At 31.2% G+C, this 22981-nt stretch overlaps 1 protein-coding gene across 4 annotated transcripts in view; it reads left to right on the forward strand.

Moving 5' to 3' along the window:
• The window catches only part of LOC109537780 (GAS2-like protein pickled eggs), a 136215-nt gene that overhangs the window by 102822 nt on the left and 10412 nt on the right, over positions 1-22981 (forward strand). For all 4 annotated transcript variants that reach the window (XM_048665992.1, XM_048665993.1, XM_019904666.2 and 1 more), the window contains exons 7-10: positions 12730-12837; positions 16254-16426; positions 20996-21187; positions 21250-21418. In XM_048665992.1, coding sequence (XP_048521949.1) covers positions 12730-12837; positions 16254-16426; positions 20996-21187; positions 21250-21418 — 642 coding nt within the window. The remainder of the gene's footprint in view (positions 1-12729; positions 12838-16253; positions 16427-20995; positions 21188-21249; positions 21419-22981) is intronic.

A 22981-nucleotide genomic window follows, 5' to 3' on the forward strand; every position in this document is an offset into this window, starting at 1 on the left:
GGATAAAAAATATTAGTGTATCATAATATTGAGCAGCCTACGATACATGTGTGGCCAGTAATATGGAGGAGGGTATTTCAGTTTCCACAGCAGATACTTTACAGACTTAATAGAGAATCGAAAATATTAGAACGAAGGTATTTGCTTGAAAATTAGTAGACGTTCATTGAAACTGAAGAGGCCAATTTTACAATAAATAGGATGAGAATGAGTCTCTTAAGCACATTGATCAAAATTATACTGCGATATTATTTGGCCCAAATGAAGACCATCTAACCAATTTTATTCAGAAAATATGCATGGTTTCAAAAAAAATAATGAATTGGTTCCAAGTACCAAGTAAAAAGTTCTACCAAACAGTTCAAGAATTTACCACTACAAAGTATCATAAAATATTTCTAATAAAACAATCGATCGACTTTTCAACATTATTATTTATAACAAAAATATTTTTACACCAATTGCGGATAAACGCATTAAATGCTGTTTGAGATCACTGTTAAAACTAACAATATTAAAGTTTTGTAAGGAGGGAATGGTGTTCAAACCTCTCACAGCGTCTTAGGTAATATTATTATATAAATCTTTTATTAATGGGTTAAGGTTTATGTATGAATCTAAATCGTCGATTAGTAAGACAATTTTGCGATTCCGTCTTTATCAAGTGGCAAGCTTTGCAGTATGTGGGCGTTTTATGGCAATCGCAGTTGAATGTTAAGGTGAACCGCGGATTAATCATCTTCATTTCGATGGGATTTGTTACTACACAGACTATTTACACTTAAATAACGTTTTAGTGATGTCTTATAAAGTCTTATATTGTGTATTCAGATTGTCACTGGCTCAGTTTAAGGTTTGTCTTCTTGAGACGTCACTATTCCAGGTCTCGTATTTATATATAAAATGTTTAATTGATCAGTAGCATCCAAAGTATAGTAATATAGCAAGTAAATTCCGAACTCTTGTGACACACTATGCATATCTCCATAATTTGATTTCGAGTCTGATATTTCTGCTGTTATTTCAACATTCCGAGCGACTACTTAGCCGGCATGGCGCAGCAATGCAATTTGATTGGAAAACTGCAACAATTTTTAATCTCCATAACTAAAAACAAAAGCCAAATACGGCTTCGTTAATGACAAAAACTCTTCCTTATTGTTTGCAAATTCGCTTGCATTAGATACGGCTGCACCGAGCAACTGAATGTATGATTTCAACGTGTTTCAGGTTGTAGAAGTAGCATCCGAAAGTACAATTTTGCAACTACGTCGATAAAGTCAATAAATATTACCACTCAAATAATATAATCACACATTTTATTACATGTTTACTGTCCTAGTGCGATTTATTACATATGAATAATGTGCATTTTTCCATCAACAAATGCGCTGAAAATCCTTCAAAATCGCAACTTAAACATATTAACCCATTTGCAGTAGTTAAATTTCATTTCAACTAATGTATTATGTATATTTAAGCAAGATAATTGGTCAATTCGCAACTATCAAGTTTCTTCTGTTCCATCATTTTGTTTTGTTTAATATCAATTTTGCTCCTCTCTCATCTTGTAATAATAACGATATTAACTAACAGCAATTAAATTTATCATTCTTACTTGCACATAACAGTACTAGGTACCAAAATGTGTAATTGCCAATTTGCTTTATTGAAAAATGGTATTATTCCAGTTGATAACTGATATTTTAAAATTTTAAATATCGTTCATCGTTTGGTTTAAGATAAGTGTCATTTTATCAAACATTTTGACAACACATTGAACAATAATGAGCTTCTTTCTTCAATGTACGAGATTATATCTAGAAATAGTGTTTACATAAACCTGATACGAAATACAATTTTTGCTTTCATTTCGAAGAAATAAATTTGTTAAACGTAAAGAATTGAACGGCCTGGCCTAGTTGAAATTAGATCCATTTCCAATATAAGACAAATATAAATAAAATACAAAACATTTTAGAACAACACACGCGTGTTGATGTAGGAAATCAAATTTGCACGAACACGATCTGTTAGTATTTAGACTTTTGAGAAAATGGGCAAAGGGTATCGTTAAAAATTAGTCCAATGCCTTAAAAACTAAATATTCTTATGATTCTTACTTAAATGCAGTTTAATAAAAAAAAATTAAGAACAAATATGTACAAAATGGTTAAAATAAATTGGTTTATTACAGAAATTAGTAGAAAGCGTTTGATTCACAATTTCCATTTGAGCGATGAATGTATTTATCTAGAAGTAAAACCCGCTTTAGAGATTTTCTGGAGAGCTTAAATTTGAACAATTCTCAATAATGTCAACGTCCTAAAATAGTTCTTAAATGCGTGTGTTTTTTTAATTATAAACAGTTCTTTTTTAGAATATCATTAATTCCGATTCAAGAAATTGAATATATACAGTCGGAACTTTATTTCTCTATTTTCAACTCGTCCTTATGCTGAGTTATTAATTTGTCATTGATTGTAAATAAGAGATTGGAGAACACATTCATGAAATTATTAAGATAAATACGTTAAAATGTTACTAAATTCAATTAATCCACAGACATCTACGGCCTAAAATTAAAAGCCGATATTTACATCAATTCCAACTGGTCTCGATTATCACCCATTAAAATGTTTCAATCATTGTGTCGATTTGGTATTTTGTTTAATTCGCTTCCAAAACTATTCGTTTCCGAAAATTGCAATTAGATCACTTCAAAAATTCCTATCGAAAAGTAATCCAACTTTGCAGTTGGATATCACATCAAGAAGCTTATTTTACTTGAGAATTAAATAAGCGTACATGTACTTCTAAAGTTAACTATTATAAAATTAAAATAATAATATTAACTTTTAGAACACTACTACACACATTACTTCATTATTGAAAAAGTGGATGGATGTAAATAACAGATTTAAAAACCCAATAAAGTTATTGAGGCTCTATTGAGTCTACGTCTAAATGTGATAACTCGTTGATGTCGTCTAAAATTTGAATTAATAAAACACATTTAATGATGTGCACGATTTCAGTGAAAGTAATTTTAATTTATGGAAGTCGGGAACGAAATAACGTACCGTTATGGATGTTGTTAGCCGCTGCATTTGCTGCATGCCTGTATGCAGATAAACGTATTGGGCACTCGACCACGTAATATTGCCGATTTACTTGGTAATTACCAACATTCGATAGTCAAGTATGCTGCATTATGTAAAGATGTCTCAGTAACTTGCCAAGAATTTGCTTATCTTACAACAAAGTTGAAAATTTGGAGCCGGCGGAACAATTGCAAGAGCTTACACACTTGAGATCTTGTCTAGGAGAGAAGATACTTGGATAGCCAAAACAATTATTTTACTAAATATTATTATATAAGCAGTTATAAAGGTAAAACAGTGAAATCCTTTGGTCTTCGACACTTTTTTTTCAACTGCACACAATGTTTTGGACTCATTTCATTGATTGGGGAATTTGTAAAACCTACTCATTTTTCGTAATAAAAGCAAACGTATTTTAGCTCAATAAGATGATCGAACAGTGTAGCTGTTATTGTAAATCAACCCACAGCTGCGTTTCAATATTAAACAAATAGATCCACACAGTACAAAAGTATGGAATATCGTCTAAAATAATTTTGAGTTTCCTTCCTCATAATCAGTAAGTGAAACGAGGAATTTAAAGAACATAACATTGGTTTTTATGTTACTGACCGTCCGACGGGTTTTTTGACTTCAGTTACATTTGAATAAAATGGCAGGGCGCTCTGTTTACAAAATAAGAAAATGTTTTCCATTAGTTCGGAGTGGAAGAAGTCAGCATTTTTCAGATTCTACTTAACTTCTTCCACAATCAGTGTTTCCTTCAATTAAAATTGCGCTCAATCAAGTTGCAGTCAAATTAGTGAGTTACAGCACGAACATTTTCAAGAGTGTATCTGATTTCAAACATAAATTTTTAGCGAGGAAGCATGCAATGAAAGGAAAAATCATCGCTTCTTTGAATTTTAGTTTAATTCAGGGAATTTTTAATTCAGGAAGTTTTACTCTGAAATAAGAACGAGCTGTACCCGTTGAGTTTCCAAATTTGAGTTATTTTTTCAAGAAATTTACTGCTAGAAAAAACACATTTTTGTGATTGAAATTAAAGCAATTCGCTACCTTTGACGCATCATTTAAATAGATTTTATAGTCTCGAATTTCGAAAATCGTTGACTTGCACACTAAGAAAGCGCAAAGTTACCTTGCTCTTGTTTCAAAGTTTGGACTATTCTTCATTGAATGTGTAGTGGAATAAATCGAAAGTGAAAATGGTCACAAAAAAAGGATGTTTTCTCAAACTGTTTGGATGGTTTCAAACCTGCAATGAACGAAATCACACATTTTATAAAAATCAAAAAAGTAAGTCAGAAATTTTGGTAGAAAAGTATTTAAACTCAACTGCAAAAGCCATTTTTTTATTAACGGGTGAAAACATGTTGTATCTTTATGTAAACTTTGTCTTTCTAATCGAGGGAGAGGAATACAAAGTGATACAAAGTTGATTCAAAAGTCTGCCATAAAAGAAATTATGGGGAATTTTTTTTTTTTTGATGCTTGGTTCCTGGTGCTTAATTTCATCAAACTCAACTACGCCATTTGTTCCACAGTTGATATGGGGAAACGAAATTATGCAACTTCAAAGTTCAGCGTTGGTGCGCCAACACCGAAAAAAATTACAAATTCTATCAGACAAAGAAGTTTAGGGGAAAAATTACCTAAGACGAATTGACAATTTTATGCGACTTTTTGACCAATGAAATGCAGTCGCTGTTTGCTTGATAGAAACTGATTGATAAAATTCAACTTTGCAGCCAAAAGATTTATTTGCTTCCGACAGGTTTAATTAATTTATCATTTTCAACTTAACGAACTGTGCACGAACAAGCCTTTTGAAAAAAGGCTCTGGTTCTGAAGCTTCTTAGAAAGTGCATCAAATGGATTCTTATTGCAACTGATCAGACTTAAACAAGCAACGTTCCTCTTCAAAACATGGTATTCTGTATGCCACTTTTCCAGACGATTTCCGAGTTATGAATTTTGAAATACAATCGCTTATAAATTTTAGAAAAGCGTTCGATTTCACAAATTTTCAGAAAATATCTCAAACTTGAGACTTTCAGGACGAAAACAAGTTACTTTTATCTATATAGATCAGGAACGGGCACGTTATATTTCCACATCGTTTCCGAGATGAATTGTGAAATCGGGCATTAATCAGCAGCAGGAAAAGGGCAAGATTTGAGCAATTCTGAGAAAATCTCTCAAATAGACTGAAACTTGAATCTTGAAGAACATAATCAACCGACCTGTATCCATCAAACGCAATATCGGACACGTTATATACATAGTTTCTCAGTTATGAATAGTTTTTCAGTTCAAACAGTCGCAGTCCTGTTCAACAAAGCAGAAAAAAATTCTCAGAAAATAATTCCTCAAACAGACCCACATTTGAAACCATTCGAACATAAACAAGCGACTTTTCTGAGTGAAACTCAAAATCGGGCACGTTAGATTTCTACATCGTTTCCCAGTTATGATTATATTTAATATTAATTTAGCAGTCTGTTGTTCACTTGTAGTAATTTTCATTATCATCGATAATTTGGCTTTCAATTTCTCAAAATAACCAATTTTCTGATCATAAGCAACAGACTGGAAATACGCTGGTTTCTCATGTAAAAGATTAGACGAATCCACAACACAATGAAATGGAATTTTATGTGTGTTTAACACTGTTTAATATTCTAAGTTTTGAAAGTAAAAACGTAAAATTTTGGCAGGTTTTATAGAATTGTGAGTTTATTAGTTAGTTATTTTGTATAAATTTTTTTGTTTAATACCGATCTTAATTTATCCGCATTCAATCGCAAGATCAATTGTTTTATTTGCACCTAGCTGATTGATGGAACTAACGCCATCGAAAAATCGACGAAAAAAAATAAATTAATCTAGATTTTTAAATGTTCTTCAGTTATGTAAAATAGATGTAATGAAAGCAGGAATATCAAAGCTGGGAAGCAAATACGAAATTGTGCTTCTTGTATGTTGTTTCAAGCTGGCATTCAACAAGAACATGTAGATAAAAAAAGTTTTATCGCATTTTCCAATATTTTGCGGCAGTAAACATTTACGATTTCAAATTAGTTGTCATGTACGAATGGCCAATATCCTAGCTACTGATTTATTCGTGCGATAATACGCAGCAATAATTAATTGAAACCTGTAAACTATAATTATCGTCATAATCAATTAAAATGCGTTCGCTATCAGCAGCTTTCCATTTATGGTAAAACACACGGCGGCAACGAAGTTCACGTACTAAAATTAATGGTCTCTTTAAACACTTTAAGATCAATTTCAATATTTAATGAGCCGGGAAATAAATTAGTTACGGAGGATTATTTAATTGAAGTGCGTTGGGAATATTGGATTTGGGTGTTTGCTCACGAAAAGTGAAATGCTTGCAGACATCAATAGAGAAAATACAAATCAAGATTAGAATCTATCTGTGGATAACTTGTCAACTTATTCCCATAACGTTTCTACATAAACCAGGATGGTTTCGTCAGTACCACGAAATCTTGTTTAATTAATTAATTTATGCACTAATTTATGAAGCAATTAACACGTTTCGATGCCGATATGGGATAAAAGCATATCATAAATTTTAATCCATCATCCATCCACTTTAAAATTATATTTTAATCGATTTTTCAACCTTCAATAATCGATTAAAATCAAATGTACGTAGATTCAACATTTCCTCTTTGAATGTAATCAGCTTTTTGCTCCGTTTTCGAACCAGTTGTAGCTGGAAAGACAATAATTTGATACCAAATTGAGGAATATTGGCCAACCGATTTTTTTCAAATGTAATATTTACGCCATTATTTGATTGGCTTTGACAACGAATCTTACCATTGGGTACAAATAACGTAGTTTTCATTTTAACTGTGCTAAAAATTCAATTTTTACTAAAAGTAAAGCTTATTAATTTGATCTTGATCTGCTTTCAAAAATATCTCGAACTAATTTTAAAACACATCAATAGTGGTTTATTGACATCAAGAAGAGCTGTATTTTATACTAACGAAGGGCTTGTGTGGCGATAAACAGTAAAACAGGGAATTACTGATATCAAAGAATAATGCAAACTAAAAAGACGCAAAAGATTGAGGACACAAAAGTTTTAAAAATTTTTACTGATATTAAAAAAATCAATAAGCAAAACAAAATGTTTGAAATTGTTTGAAAAAGAAAGTTTTGATTTATTTGCATAAGTCACTAAATCAAAAATTTTACAACAATTTCTAATTTGCTTGTGTAATTGAAGTTAATCTCATTAGAAGTATGTGAATGTGACTACAATGGCAAAGAGAAAAAAAATTTATTTTACGGACGCGACCATTCTTTTGTCATTCTCATCGGTTAATAAGAATTGAAGGTTTTCAAATTCATTTTTCAGTTCACTTTCGAAAATCGTAAAATAATCTTTATTTCATTTGCCGGTAAAAATCACCGCTTACGCTCATTTCAAGAATTATCTATTCATATTTATCACAAACACATCATGACACGTATTATCAAAATTCTTCAGCTCCCAACCTCAGTTTCAGCATCACTGTTTTGTGATAACGTAAACGTCTTGGTCGCTCATCGTTTTCAAAAGTTCGAGATTTAAAAAAATACGCAAAACACTTAAATTATTTTTCATACCTTTGTAAATGTTTAACCCTGTCAAGCTCCAACCTTCTTAATCGTTCCATACGATTTCTTGTTTTCACTTTCTTAATAGAATCAATTTGTAGTAGAAGATTGAACTCATTTAGCGTCTCACGAAGAAAACTAAAGTCGACATTTCTGACATTAATACTTTTTAAGTTTTGAAGAATACAATTTAAGAACTAATCACAAATAAGGTCTTACGCTGACATGTTTGTCTACAAATATCTGCTTTAAAGCCGATGTGGTTTTTTTCTGAAAACTTGCAGAAAACCGTAATTTTTCCAAATAGATGTCTAGGCAAGTTTGGTCCTCCAATATTTTATTGGTCGTGTTTAGCTAGACTGCTAATCTGAAAAATGTCTGTGCAATTACTGTAAAGTATTGCTTAGTAGAAAAACTGATATTAAACATCTTTTTTAAGAACCAAAAATAAACCCAAAAATGTTTCCGGAGTTTCGTCATGACAATTTCCTAAACTTATATTATAATAATTGAATGGAATGGCGCCAATTTTGAATCATCCTGGAGAGTGATAAAGTCGTCATTAATAATTTTATTTCTACCACCAGTTCACTCAGTATTTATAAATAAATATTTTTAGCTTCACAATTTTAAAGTAATTCTGTTTCGAGAGTTTTAGAATAATCACTCAACATACACCAATTTGTGCCAGTGTAATTCATATTTCTTAAGGAAATCGAAAATGGAATCGGACGGACTTCTCGATATTTTGGTTTTTATTCATTGTGGATGGTCTGTATTCGTAATCAGATAATATAAATGTATGGATATTTCCAAAGAATACAGCCCAGGTCGCACAAATACTTTCTATACTTTTTCTTAGTTCTTCGCTGTTTTTGTTGTTTGTTTTGTCATTTCATGTTTATTTAAAAAATAATAATAATAATTTCATGTATCTATCGAAATGTGTTCAGTTATTATAGTAACAATTACTGAAGGAAAGTACCCATAGAGTATTAATATCGGGGGTTTAATAATGGAAACAACAATTCGATTTGTTTAATCGAATTAAATCCGCAATGCTAACCGGAATGCAATAGCAACTCCAATCTTAATTTCAAATGCGCGCAATCTGAACTAAAATAATAGATTTCACTTAATTTAAACCGTAGACAGTAAAACTTTTCCCTAATAATAATTAATCTCTAATGATAATCACCACAAATTTTCCGAAATAATTTTGGAAAATGGAAAATCAAGCGATTGTTGTCATACGATTCGGGCCATTAATCTAAAACAATTTCACGAAACGTGTTGATGGTTGAGTGTTGTTGTTGCACTTTTTTTCTTACGTACTTGTGAGTAGGTACTGAAAAAACAGCACCACAGTCTACCACCAGTTCACTCAGATAAAGTTCGCTTCCTCGATATTCATAATTAAGTACTTAAATTAATTAAATATTTTTGTACAGGGTTTTAGGTGAATCTGTTTTGTGCGCCAAACGTATTTGTGTGTCAAAAGTTTGCATCCTTCTCCGTGTTTAAATTGCATTGTGTCGTTCCAAAATCTATCGTTGGCATCTACAATAATTTATTTTACCTCATTTTTTCATGTCTGGTCTGTCCCCAGTAAATGATGAACATCAAAACTTTTTTATGGTTTCTCGTCCTTTTTAATATGAATAAAATCCCCTTTTTGGGGGGTTAAAAAATTAACTATTATTATATTAATCATGTTATAAATTAATTCGAAATAGTCTTTTAAAAGCTGATCGTTTTAAACAAAAAATTTCGAAATTTTAGGTCGGCTCTGCTCGTTTTATATATGTCATCTTAAGTGACCAACAACAGCTCATCTGTACAAAGATTGTATATGTATATATAGTGTATATGCTCATATGTATAAATATTGAAGCAAATCAACCCACTCTTTCTAGATAAACGGATTATGTAACAGCATTAATTAAGCGACTACTCTTAGATTAATTGCTTCAAGTGATTTCACATGAAAATTGCTTTCAGGGCATCCTCATGCCAAATCAATTGATCACAAAGAAAAATTATACCTACAAGTAAAAGATCTAAATGATAGCGTTAGATTGTTTCTAATGTGTTTCTGAGCACCCCCTGTGCGATTGAAAAATGCACTCACTAAACGTGATCATAATAAATGGATAAACAGTCAGGAACAATATCTGTGTCTAATCGGGCTGATAATGGATGATGAGTTACCGGTAAATGCCAAAGAAAATTAATGTATTGCATCGCTAACTTGTCGGTTTAACTGGTTATGCGCCTTTGATCGACGGCCGGTATCATCCATTAGTAGAACCCATAGAGCCTCATAGACCAGAAGCTGTATAACTATTTTATTACGTAAATAAATAAATGCGTATTGTAGACTTGAACAACTAACAATCTACCAGTGTGTTTTAATTACAACAAATTTGCAGCCGATTCAGTTAAGTCGCATCTAAATATTATGCACTATTTAAAGAAGACGCCATTGCCAGCGTATCTACAGACTTTATCCTTAGCACTGTTTAATTAAACGTATCTGGAGTCACATTATACATAAATTAATTTATCGTCCAAAGCTTATAGTTTTATGGGCCATGTCAATAATGAGTAATAGTTGGGAGATTATGGGATGGGCTCTACAGTCACTAGACTTACTCAATATTTTCTACGAATGTGATACATTACTATTTGTTTACATGTGGCTCAGTCCAATATTTTCGTTTAATCCCATTAAAGATCAGTTATTTTCAGTATTTATTTCAATTCTTGTTTGCTTCTACTTAGTATAAAGCTCTCATTGAAGGAGAAATTCCGAATTTATCAAAAATAACTGCTGTTATGGGGTATGTATTTGTAAATACGGGGGTGCTAATATTCTCCTACGCGTTGTTCAGAAAGAGCAAAACTGCACAACCCCTCAAAATACTTCATGGAATTTTCCACTAAGGATCTGCAGCTAATATTTATGGTTGACACAAAAAGTACTGATTAGAACGTTAAATTCATGTTTCACATGGACAAACCGGTTGAATTCTTGAATGTGATATACATTCAATGTTTATCACTTCCGGCACAAAAATTACAACAAATTTGTCCCAGTACAGTTTTCCGCACCCAAATTACAATGTATAATGCAATACAAGTATGATAAACTTTAAAGATTCGCAGATTTTATGCGTAAAAGACACTTTTGTGAAGAAAGTAATATACACACGCTACATCTAGATCTTTGTAGGAGTTACAGATGGGTGTAGTCACCCATCTGTAAACTCACCCATAAATGTTCTTTTATAATATGTATTTATCAGATAAATGTAATTTTTAACATTGATTGATTAATCGCAATAATTATTGATACTGGATTGATACTGAAGTACAATTCTTCCCTTATTTCTTAAAAGCTTAGTAGTTTACACTTATGGTCAATGGAAATAATTTGGTTTAATTTTAAGTGTCGTGTTAGACGATAAGTTACCAAAAATCTGCTTTAAGAAGTTATAGCTGTTTACCTTAAAATGTAATATTATAAGAATCATAGTGGATTTTTAAATATTTGAAGTCTATTCAAAAAACTTCACTTTTTTCCCAAGAAGAAATGAAAATATGTTAAAGTGTACTCTTTTATTGAACTTCCTGCGTAACTGTTGTAGACATCTTGAACCTACATCGCTTAGTAAAAATAATGTATTTTTCTATAGTTGACTTCATTTAGTAATGCTAATATAAGCTAATATGAGTTAAATAGTTTTACCATACTGGTGCTAACCATGTTTATTTTTAGTTTTGAAGTAGATTTAAAACGAGCTAATAATACTCGATGATTAATAAAAAGTTAGGGTGCATTGAAACTTTCCTATGGTTCACCTGTGTCCAATAATATAAACACTACTTCATTGAAAGAACAATTTCAAATTATTATTCAGAAAGTACCTTTCGCGTTCGTTGGTCATTTGTTTCAACAGTTGCTGATGAAATTTAATATAAAACACATTGGCGTTTACAATGAACAACAAACATAAATTTCCCACTAATGCTTATCAACAAATAGCATTTATAGCTTCTGGTCTATTGGCGCTATTCTTGATCGATATCTACTAGCAGTATCAATTATTAGCTAATTGGATGATAAATTACGATTCTAATCGAATTAGACGTAATTGACCGTAATTGATTGAATCGATCGTCAGATGTTTAGAAAGTATAACAATGCGCGAGTTAATTGTTTCGGCGAGAAATTCTCGCGCGATGAGCTTCCAGCTAAACATGAAATAAATGAAAAGCTAATTTCGAGAAGTAAATAATAGTTAATTAGCTGTTGCCTCCCTGGCAATCCGTAACCATTATTTATGAAAATCGCCGCGGAATAGACTTGATCTAGATTGATTAAAAATAAAAACTGTTTTCGTTTATTGGCCTTTTCACAGGCTTTGCCTCCTTAAAAATTAAATATATGGGATATGCTAACCTGTGCACTTTCAATAAAATTTTACTTGCTTATCTAAACTTCTAATAATCGCCTCGTTCACTAATAAAGGAGGAAGACAGCTAATAAAGAACTGAAACCATAAATCTTAGAATTAACTGGGTTGATTGCCAGGTTTATTCCTGTTTTTGATTATTTTACAATGATCTTGATCGATTACTCCATTTTTTTTTATTTTTAGAAGTCTCTGTCCAAAAAACTTCAGATAAGGGCACCCCCGCTTACTAGAAAGTATTTACTTCTATTTGTGATTTATTAATGTATCAGCTTACATACCGATATAAACGATTGCAGAATGAAATTGTAATTGTGAATTACGACTATACATAGACATCAATTTAAGCATATTTATGTATAACTAGTACAAAGAAACCGTATTCTACTTCTTCAATTATTTGACCGGTACTTAACGAGAAATGAATTCTGATCTAGTTTAGAGATAATTGCAAGTAATTCATATGTGAAATGTTTTTTATAATATTTTTTTCTTTTCAGGTTCGTGACTTGGTCGCTCTATGTACCTGTCCCACTCAGTTCCCGATGATTCGAGTATCAGAAGGAAAATACAGAATAGGAGATACGAAAGTTCTAATTTTTGTTAGGGTAAGTTGGTTTCCCCGTTTTCGATTGGCTATTTGACCCAAATGCCTTACGATGGTATAGAGCAGTAGCAGTTTAGTTTTCTTTAAATTAATACTCAATGCGACAAAACCACGTGAATATCATTGAGCAAAGTAAAATCGGTGTTCAAATTATGCCAGAAAGGTAATTTTTTTATCCAAGAATTATGTAACACAAACAGACCTTGAAGTGCACTTGTCTCTACCCTGCGTTTAAAACGTATATTTGTAATTAGTTTATCAAGCAAATGTCTAGCATTCGTTAACCATTCTTATTTCCTAACTCTCATCATGGTTTCTAATAGATGCGTTATATAATTTGATTTGCCTTCAAATTCTGCCATTGAAATCGCCAATTACGAATATTATATATTGTGCTTTATTCGTTGATATTGTTAACTCTTCCTAAATTATTTTCTGGTCTACAATAATGCCGGTTTCATTATGCGCGTGCACTATTTCTATAACATCATTTTCTAAAACTTCATTATTCATATAACTTTGTTCTGGGGTATGTGCAAAAGCTTTTTTGACGCTTTGTCTTTACTTCGCTGATTTATGAATTACTTTTTTATGGATCATACTCAATAAATATAATTTCATTGTGGTACTCTTTTAATGTGATTTTATTATGGTCTTCCACAATAATTTAATTTTGTCTTGCATTCTATCCAGTGATACCAAGCACACCTACTATGTGCAATTCTTTAGCTCGTTTTATTTCTACAGGATTTTAACTGAGTTCATCAGATATTTTGTTATTACTTTGTCGTCTTTCAAATTTATCTTTACCGTGAATTACTACATCTTTTTTTTTCTTCTGCTATAACATTTTTTTTTCATTCATATTCGTATTTTCCTACTTTATATTTATATTTTCATCTTTCCGCATTAACTGTTTCATGTTTTCGAATGCAGCATCTTGTTCATCCTCAATATTTTCTATTTTTCAACATCTGTCAAACATATACATATTACATAATGTGTTATCCAGCCTACTAAATTTTCATGTTTTTCCAGTGCCATTATTTATATCCTTATTAATTTAATTTCGTTTCTCTTGTTTGCTTCAAATACAAAAGAGAATGAACGAAATCTGTAGAACACAGAACCATGTTTCTTAAAGAAATAACCTCATTTTGTTACGATGATGTGAAAAACTAAAAAACAGCAATTAAAACAGAAAACATTTTAAAAGAACTTAGGATAGTAGAAGCATGTGATCCATATTAAGAAGCGACTCTAACTTGCTCAATTGAACTAACGAGTTTGCCCTTTTAAGTCCATTGAGTCATATTTTAGAAAGTGTTCTATCCACATGAACAAAAAGCTACAAAATAATTTTAAGATTTCTTACATATTTTGTATTTTATTGGTCTTATTTTTTATTTTAAAGAGTTAAGTGCTACTGTTTGGAACAGTATATGGTTTCTCACTTCCAACAACAACTGAACGATTGTATATCCTATTATATCTCCAAATAATTAGTGCTATTTTCCCATTTAACTAGGTTGAATGTTTCAATCGAACACACATTTGACTATTTCTAAGAAAATGCATTAATAAATGGTGGGCGAAACATACTAAAAAATTGCTCAATTATATCGATTTACATATAACGGTACCGAAACTTTTACGTTGTTTCAGTTTTATTTTCTTCGTTTTGTCTTGACATGAAGATTTACATAAGCTGAGATGGTTTATGTGATACGTGAAAAACATACCGTATTATTTGAATATTGTTCTTATATGTGGTTGTTGCTCAGAACCTTGAGAACATTGTCAATTTAAATGAAACTAGAATGAATTTAGCTGATTTTCATGTTTGATGAGATCCTTATCAATTAAGATGAACTAGAGCAGCTTATGTTTCTGTTTTGTCTTATGTTCTGTCTCAGTTTCTGAACTCACAAAGAATACATTTTCTGTGAGCTGAAAACGTGTTATTTTTTAATGTATTTTTTTGCTACATTTTTATCTCTATCTGCATATAACATATATCTGCATATAACATTGATATTTGCGCTTCTCCTCTTTATTGTTTGATCAGTTTATTGTTGTTCTTTTGAAAGTATGATGCTCCTTTTTAAATAACTGGTCAAACCAGATAATACAACTTTTCTACATTCTGAAGAAATATAATAATATCAATTTGTTCTAATATTTAAATACGTAATACTGATGCAATTCGATTTCGCAATAGAGTATTTAAAGATCTCTCCTAATTAACTAATTATAATGCCAATCACAATGGCAATGAGAAAAGCTATAAAATTTTATTAGCAAAAGGTCGCATATAAACAAAGTAGCGACAATGCAATACGTGGGTATTTTAATGGAGAAAAATCGCATAGGAAAATAATCCAATTATTACTGTTAAGCCTTGTTCGCATTTTGATCTCTATTTTAATGAATGGCGATTCTGAAGCGAGTGAAATCAAGCTGTGGTTATTTGCCTAATGAAAGTGAATCCGAATTTTCAACATTTTGGAACTCAAATAGCTTTGTTAAGAATGTTAATCAAGGAAAAAAAATATTTATTGCTGCAAACTTTCGTCATATTGGGATTTATATTTTACAAATCCATCCTGTTTCTCGCAATACAATTGTTTGCAATTTGAGTACAATAGAACCGTAAGTTTCCTATTCGGAAACTAATAATTCAAAATCAATTATGGATATAACTTCTTTAATTAAACAGATAAAATAAACGTAAATATTAAATTAAAGATGACAAAGTAAGTAAAATCCATTATGTATATGCAAACATACCTTAGCAAATGAATGAAACAGATATTAACTATCTCTAACAAAACAAAACTGAATACGTGGGACTCTGAAAGAACACATGTATAGATGTAAAAAAGATCCATCGAAGATCAAAATGCACATGCTGAATCAAGATACTTACAAGAATCAAAAAAGCTTGGTTCAATTACATAAATTTAGTGATATTATTATATTGAATATTAATTGTTTGGTATTCATTCGAGAATACTAGTTACCACTAAGTATAGATTGATCTTTTTGGAAACAAAATAATTGACAAGAATAAAACTAGTTTTTGCTATAATTTTATAAGAAAAATAAATTTAAACATGTTTGCGTTGTTGCCAAAATAGTTTAGCTATTAGCGTTAACGTAAATTTCCGAATTTCTAACTTTGAAGCTCGGTGTACCTCTAAAGAGAAGCATAGAATTTTGTATTTCAAATAAGTTTACATCCATTATAATTTATTAACTTTAGTGTTATTCGATGCTGCTTAAACATTCTTAAACTGTTTTGTACTTCAACTGTGTATAGGTACTACTACTGTTTTTAGGAAATTGAAAATTTTATTTAGTTAAGTAGAACCATGTGCCTGAGCAAACTGATTTTAAACGACATTTTGCTTTCAGATTTTACGAAAACATGTCATGGTACGAGTAGGAGGTGGCTGGGACACTTTGGCGCATTACCTGGACAAACATGACCCATGCAGATGTAAAGGACAACATAGACCCACACAAAGTGCCCGTTTGATACCTGGGAGGGCACCTGATTTACATGGAGCTCAAGTCTTTTACGACAGGTAAATTTTTAACCAATTGAATTGCCAAATGTCTTTAGTGTCCTTAAAGCTTGAACAAATCAATGCTCCTTCGTGTTTAGTTACGATAAGAACTTAGTTTACACGGGGCTTAGGAGACACTCTTAAAAACATATTTTTAAAATTAAACGCGCTCAACTTATACTTGACAAAGCGACTTGTTGAAAAATTAAATTTATTCTTAATTGTTACACCGTTAATTTGTCGTTCGTGAAATTTTTGCAGCAAAAGTGGCTCATGGATACTCGCCTTTTTGAATTGGAAATTTATCCGAAATCTTGTTATTGTACAGTTACGGTCAAAATTAACTTTATAATGAGTACAAATTTAACGGTGTTGCCAAATTTGGGGATTTGATCAAGCAAGACCCATTTTTAAGAGCACTTGGCTAATGTGATTTGATACCACACCATCCACCCCGTTCTCTTGGCCTTAACCCCTTAGATTTTCTTCTTTGGTGTCACCTCAAAGCATTGGTTTACTCTACTACTATGACCACCAAAGAAGAGCTGCTATGTTATTCCGGGTTCAACTAAAATGTTTAAACAATTTCCCAAAGGTCTTCTGTACACCCTATCATTGTTGACCAACAATGTCGGGACACCATGTATTTAAAAAAAAATTAATAGTGGTTCAGCAGATGGCGTAGATTACCTACAGCGAACAGATTCAGTCTTAACGGTTTGATTTAATTATGATCTAAGCAAGCCCGTCCTAATTTCAATTTTATTGGAATATAATTTGTTATATTCAAATCAAGCATGTGTTTAATAGATACCGTTAGCATTTTTATTGTAATTTTTATCTTCGAATCACTTCCTAATAGCTTTATTAGCGTATTATGTTTAATTGGCTGTTTAGCAAATACACATGATGATTTATAAATATAAACTATTTCTATTCAAATAGTCAAAGAGTTCATAATACTAATCAATCAAATATTACAATTAGAGATGAACTTTTTCAATTTTCAGTTATTGTTATCAATATTTTTCCTCTCAGTTTTAAGTTTGCCTTTGCTAAAATTTTCATTTTCATTCGGTGAGTGTATTTATTCCAATTGATTTGCTGCTAGAAAAAAGCACTTCCTTTATTTTTCGGTATAAATGTTTTGTACATGATGTCGGTAAGATTGAGCGACTTCCGTAATACAATTTTCTCACACTTTAACAAGTACTCAGTTTTATTTTTTTTTATGAAAATACTTTTTACTTTAAATAAAAATCTTACAGCACTGAACCGTCCGCTGTTTCTAAAAAACTAGGAAGACATTTGATTATGCTTTTCAAAAACATTTCCTAGTCTGCGAATCTACAACTTTCCTAAGAAGTTTTTTTCAGTGTAGAAATTTGATATAATAAGTATGTGATTTATGTTTGAAACCATTCCCTGATTTATATTTTCACGTGGATGTATTTACATACATTGTTTTATATACTTAATTTATCCATACATGCAAGACATACATTTTCGTTTTTCTTATGAATTCTGAGAGATTTTATTTCAAAATCATCAAATAAACGTAGCTAAAAAACTTATTAGCATATAATTCAGTGTAAATATGTGGTCACTTAACCAATGTAACGTAAAAATATCCTCAATTATATTACGTTCTGAAATTAAAAAGCTGAATAAAATTGAACCATCACAATTAATTTTTAATTTCTCGCTTTTCACTTCCCATAAGCTTCTACAGCTATTTATTTTTAGGTGGGTATTAACAATTCTGACTCAACAGATTTTTTAAAACTTTTCTGTTGTTTGATGAATGAATCATCGGGCGCATTATTATTTAGCAAACCTACGTTCTTTTGGAATGTACATGCAATCATAGGTATTACTTAAAAAAGCAATTAAGTAAATTGGAAACCGATAAATGAGCGCCGACCGATGCAAGAGTCAATGTACTTAACATTAATTATCTTGTTTACTATTTGCAAATATGTTTATTAAAATACAATGGCTTATTTATAATATAAATAAAAATAGTTAGCATGTCTGACACGGCTTGAAACAGAAGGTACATTTCCGAAACATTCGCTATATCTTTAAAATCACACATAAAATAATTAGTTTATTATATTATTTAATTATAAAGCAGTAGAAAAAATATAGTAACGATTTTCAGTAAACGCGTAATACATATTTCAATTTAAAGAAAATCTCACAGAGTAGTTAATTTGTATCTATCTTAGATTTTGTTGTAAAGTCGGTTTTATTGTTTAATCTGACATAAATAATATTTTATTTTCAAATTACAAATATTAAAACAATATAAGTAATTACATACAAAATATTTAGTTAACCATCAAATGTATTATATGTATTAATAATATAATTTACTCATACTAGACGACAATCCCAATTTACTGTCTAATATGATTCATACTTCAATTCTACAGAAAATTAGTCACGATAGACGACAAAGAAGGATAAGGTATTCGTAATCAATAAATTTTGAGAACAATTTGTGTTCGGCTTTTATAAAGCAGTATAATGACTTCAATAAAACATAAATGTACAGGTTGCCAGAAAAAAACTTAATGCATAAAGTTATAATATTTGCTTCAAATTTAATAATTTGAATAACCCTCTTCTATTTTCACCTCTCCATCTCATTCATTTATAGAGTGGTCTTTGGAAAATTAACTTTTCGATCCTTTTTTTAAATCCTGGGCTCGTGTTGAAGGTAAAACTTCACAGCAGACTTTCGGAAAAAAATCGATAGACCGGGTTGCATGAATGAGCGAAATACTTGAGAGTAGTAGAAAGAGTTCAACAGACAGATTGAACAGAGATTAGAACCGACGGACACGCTGAAAGATGTGGAGTTAAATGAGTTGACAGGGAAAATCGTCGAAAGTATCCGAGTTTTTTTCAATGAAACTCACATTATTTAAGCAGTTTTCTATAAGATGTTTTAAACAGAAAATAATTTCAATTTATTTGGCGTTTTTAGGCACCTAAACATGCAAATTTATGAGTTAATCACAATTTCATCAAAAATTAATTAAAAGTATTATAACTCTTAGATCTTAGATTAAAGGCGAACTCTTATCAAAATTGTTATAAGTTTTTTATACGCAAATTTCAAATTTAAATTTTCACTTTTTGTCTGTTATTTTAATACAGAATTTGATATTAATATTCACAGTAGAATTTTTTTTAAAACCTACGCTGTTTAGTATAGAAATGATAGGTGTCATCCAAAAATAAATGTTTTATGAGGAACTTTTAATTCCCTTTGAAAGTCTATAGGTCGAAGAAAGTCCATAGGTTTTTAATTCGTTCAATTGAGTTAAAATGTTTGTTCATAAATTGTAAAATATACACATTTTAGAAATGTTAAAGCCCTTGTACTGTAAAGGCTTTACTGTTTTGCTTACTTTGGTAACATTCTAATGAATTGCAAAATTCTTACGAAAATGATCTATGATTAAGTAATAATATGTATATTATCGTGTTAAGTTCTAGGCTGAGGCACATAAAATCCTGACAGTAGAAAATGTTATTTGTTCCATTAATAATTCCACCAGTATTTTAGTCTCCCTAAAGGAATACCAAATTTAAATATATAGGTAAAGTTAATGAAGTGAATGTATAGGGTGTTGCATTTACTATTTTCTCACTATTACGACGACTGGCAATAACTTGTGTAAACCACATTTTTGAGACATTGTAAACATAAAACGATTGTCATTGTATAAGTTTTAAATATGACTAAAATCAGTAATTATACAAACACAGTTTTTGACATTATAATTTAAAAAAGAACAACCAAAAATAATACCTAATGACATTAAAAGACATATAGGGTGTTTCCGAGCAAATACTACGTTAATAAATATGCGTTTCATACTTTTGCAATCGCCAGCTACAATTTGTACATCATTTTTATTTTTTTTCAAACGATTCACATATTTCTTATTCTAAACCCGTACAAATAAATGAAACAAATGAACCTCCACTGCGTTCCCAATTTCTTAACTTCATGATCCCATATAGTCAAATAGAATGCGTCATTTCGTTTACATGCATGCTTATCTTAATAAATCTTACAATTTACTCAGTTGCTAAACGTATTAGCCTAATGTTTAAATCTTGTCTAAAATAGGGACAGTGCGTATCTGAGTTATGTGGTTTAAAAAACGTTGCTGATAACATTGTCGGATCTTCTTTTTAGATGCGAAAGTGCCTGATAAAAGAACAAAAAGTACTGAAGCAAACAATTGTGGCGCTATTGTAACACATATGTAAACATATTTACAAGACATTAAAAGCTTTATTTAATAACTGCAGAGGGTAGTCAAGTGCATTGTACTTGTCTACATATATTTATAAGAGCGCGATAAATCTTGGCGCTTCCTGTCTACACACTCTACTCAAGTTCTTTGCGATGTATGAATTTCATTTAATGCAAAGTAAAGGTGTTGAAGGAAATCTCACCAAAAAGACTGTAGCAGTTAAAGTTAAGGGAAATATTTAAAAAATATATTAAATTGGTTAAATTAACGCAGCATTTAAAACTGAAAATTCAACTTTTCTTTCCAGATCAGCCACATCACCAGCATCACTTCCACCCACAATCAACGGCGTATCCAATGGTCAGCACAGTTTAGGGCCTCCAATGAATTCCCTAAATCGATCGAGATCCCGATCGCCATCCCATTTATATCCAGATTCCCGAAGATCGGTCAGTCCTAACTTTCCAAGGAAAAACTTGGTTCCACCGTCTCACAATAGGTAATTACTTTTAGAAAGTCAATCAAATCATGAGGACTCTATGGAAACATACTTTCTTGCAGATCTAGAAGTCCAACTCCGAACTTTACCTCCACTCATCACACCAAACTAGCAACAAATAAGAGTCCACAGCACGTGGTAAAGAACTCGGGCCCTCAAAGTTTACCGTTCATTCCCACGTCCCCCAAATCCAAACACGTTGCCAGCATTCAAATACCGGTAGAAAGTAAGGCAAGTGTCAAAGTTTAGCGTAATACTGGAAAAATTACGTATCCATTTATCAGTTAGTTATAACATTCTAAAGAAGTACTACTGGATTTCGAAGAAAATCGAGTTGCAATATTTGAACTTGCAGATAAGCCAAATCTGGAAAATTAAAATGAACTGTTTAGCGACCAGTGAGGAACAAAAACACGTTCCAATGAGCAAGTGCTTTCGAGCAGCAAATCTCAAAACGCAAAAACCATTTGGCCATGACGAGGAAATAAACTGCTCAATAAAATCAACTGGCAAATTTGGCCTACCTTTGAAACTGGATGAATTCTGACTGTTGTCGCAGTTTTGTTTTCTGCTTGAAGCGTTTTTAGTGCAATTTTTGTTCAATTCTCCCGTTTGTTCAATAAATTAGTACTTCAGATAAAGTTTCTTAAAAGATGGCAACTAAAACAATACAAATTTGGTGAAAGTTCCACATGTTCTCTGTTGGAGGAAAAAAAAACTTTTTTACTATTACAATATCACAAGCATCACGATAAACCCCATCTCGTTTATTGACAAAGTGGTCTGAAAAAAATCTACTTGGTTTGCAGTGGTAATTTTCTTCTCTTGAACCGATTTTCAAAATCTAGAGCTCATGTTGACTTCACTTCACAGTCGACATTAGGGAAAAAATCAATATACAGGCTGACATGACAAATATTTGAAAATAAACTTCAATACACTCAGTTGAAAATCTTCCAGAATCACAGATTTCGGGGGCAATTTTGATTTGGGATTTCCTTATGCAACCATGTATATCGAATTTTGGTTTTAGATTGTCTATGAATTTTTAGCTTCAATATGAGCTTTTGATCGTGAAAATCGATTCAAGAGAAGAAAAGTTATTGTTGCAGGACCAAAAAGTTGATTTTTGAGACCACCCTGTAAATAATGGAAACTTTTGGGGTTGAAAAAAAAAAATGTTTGTCCAAATAGAAGCATGTCGAACTTTCTGCAATTTTCAATTTTTTCAATTGCCACTAACCATGGAAAAAATTATCTGATGTGCTAAATTTTCACAACATGGACTAACAGAACACAAATGGTGCTAAATAAGGCTTTAACTTCGAACAGAAACCAAATCGCTCGAAGTAATTAGAATTTTTCCAGTTCCAAATTGAGAGCAAAATTGACTGTGTACCGTTCATTTAGGTATTATCATTTTTATCGCTTATCTGCGGCCTCTTTGTAAGAAGCAGAAGTTTATATGAGAAGTTCAGTTAGAAGCATTCATATAATATTAAAGAAGCATAATTGAAAGCCCTATTATTATGATCGAGCAGAGTTTTAAAGTAAAATGTTTTCCGAAGCGGACCGAATTTTCTAAATGATTTCTGACTAAAACTTATAAAAACGCAACTTCTTCGTCTTAATTATTAAGAACCACAAGGCAAAAATATTGAAGTTCCGAGTAAATTTAATGGGCAGAACAGTAATTTTTATACGCTGATTGCAGAAGCTCAACCATTTCGAATTAATAGAATCCTCAAACAGACAGTTACCTACTCAAATTTACGTTATGTTTCAAGTCTCATG

The sequence above is a fragment of the Dendroctonus ponderosae genome, unplaced genomic scaffold (assembly GCF_020466585.1).
Source record: "Dendroctonus ponderosae isolate FM_Combo_2020 unplaced genomic scaffold, Dpon_F_20191213v2 Dpon_F_20191213_4, whole genome shotgun sequence".
Classification (NCBI taxonomy): Eukaryota; Metazoa; Arthropoda; class Insecta; order Coleoptera; family Curculionidae; genus Dendroctonus; species Dendroctonus ponderosae.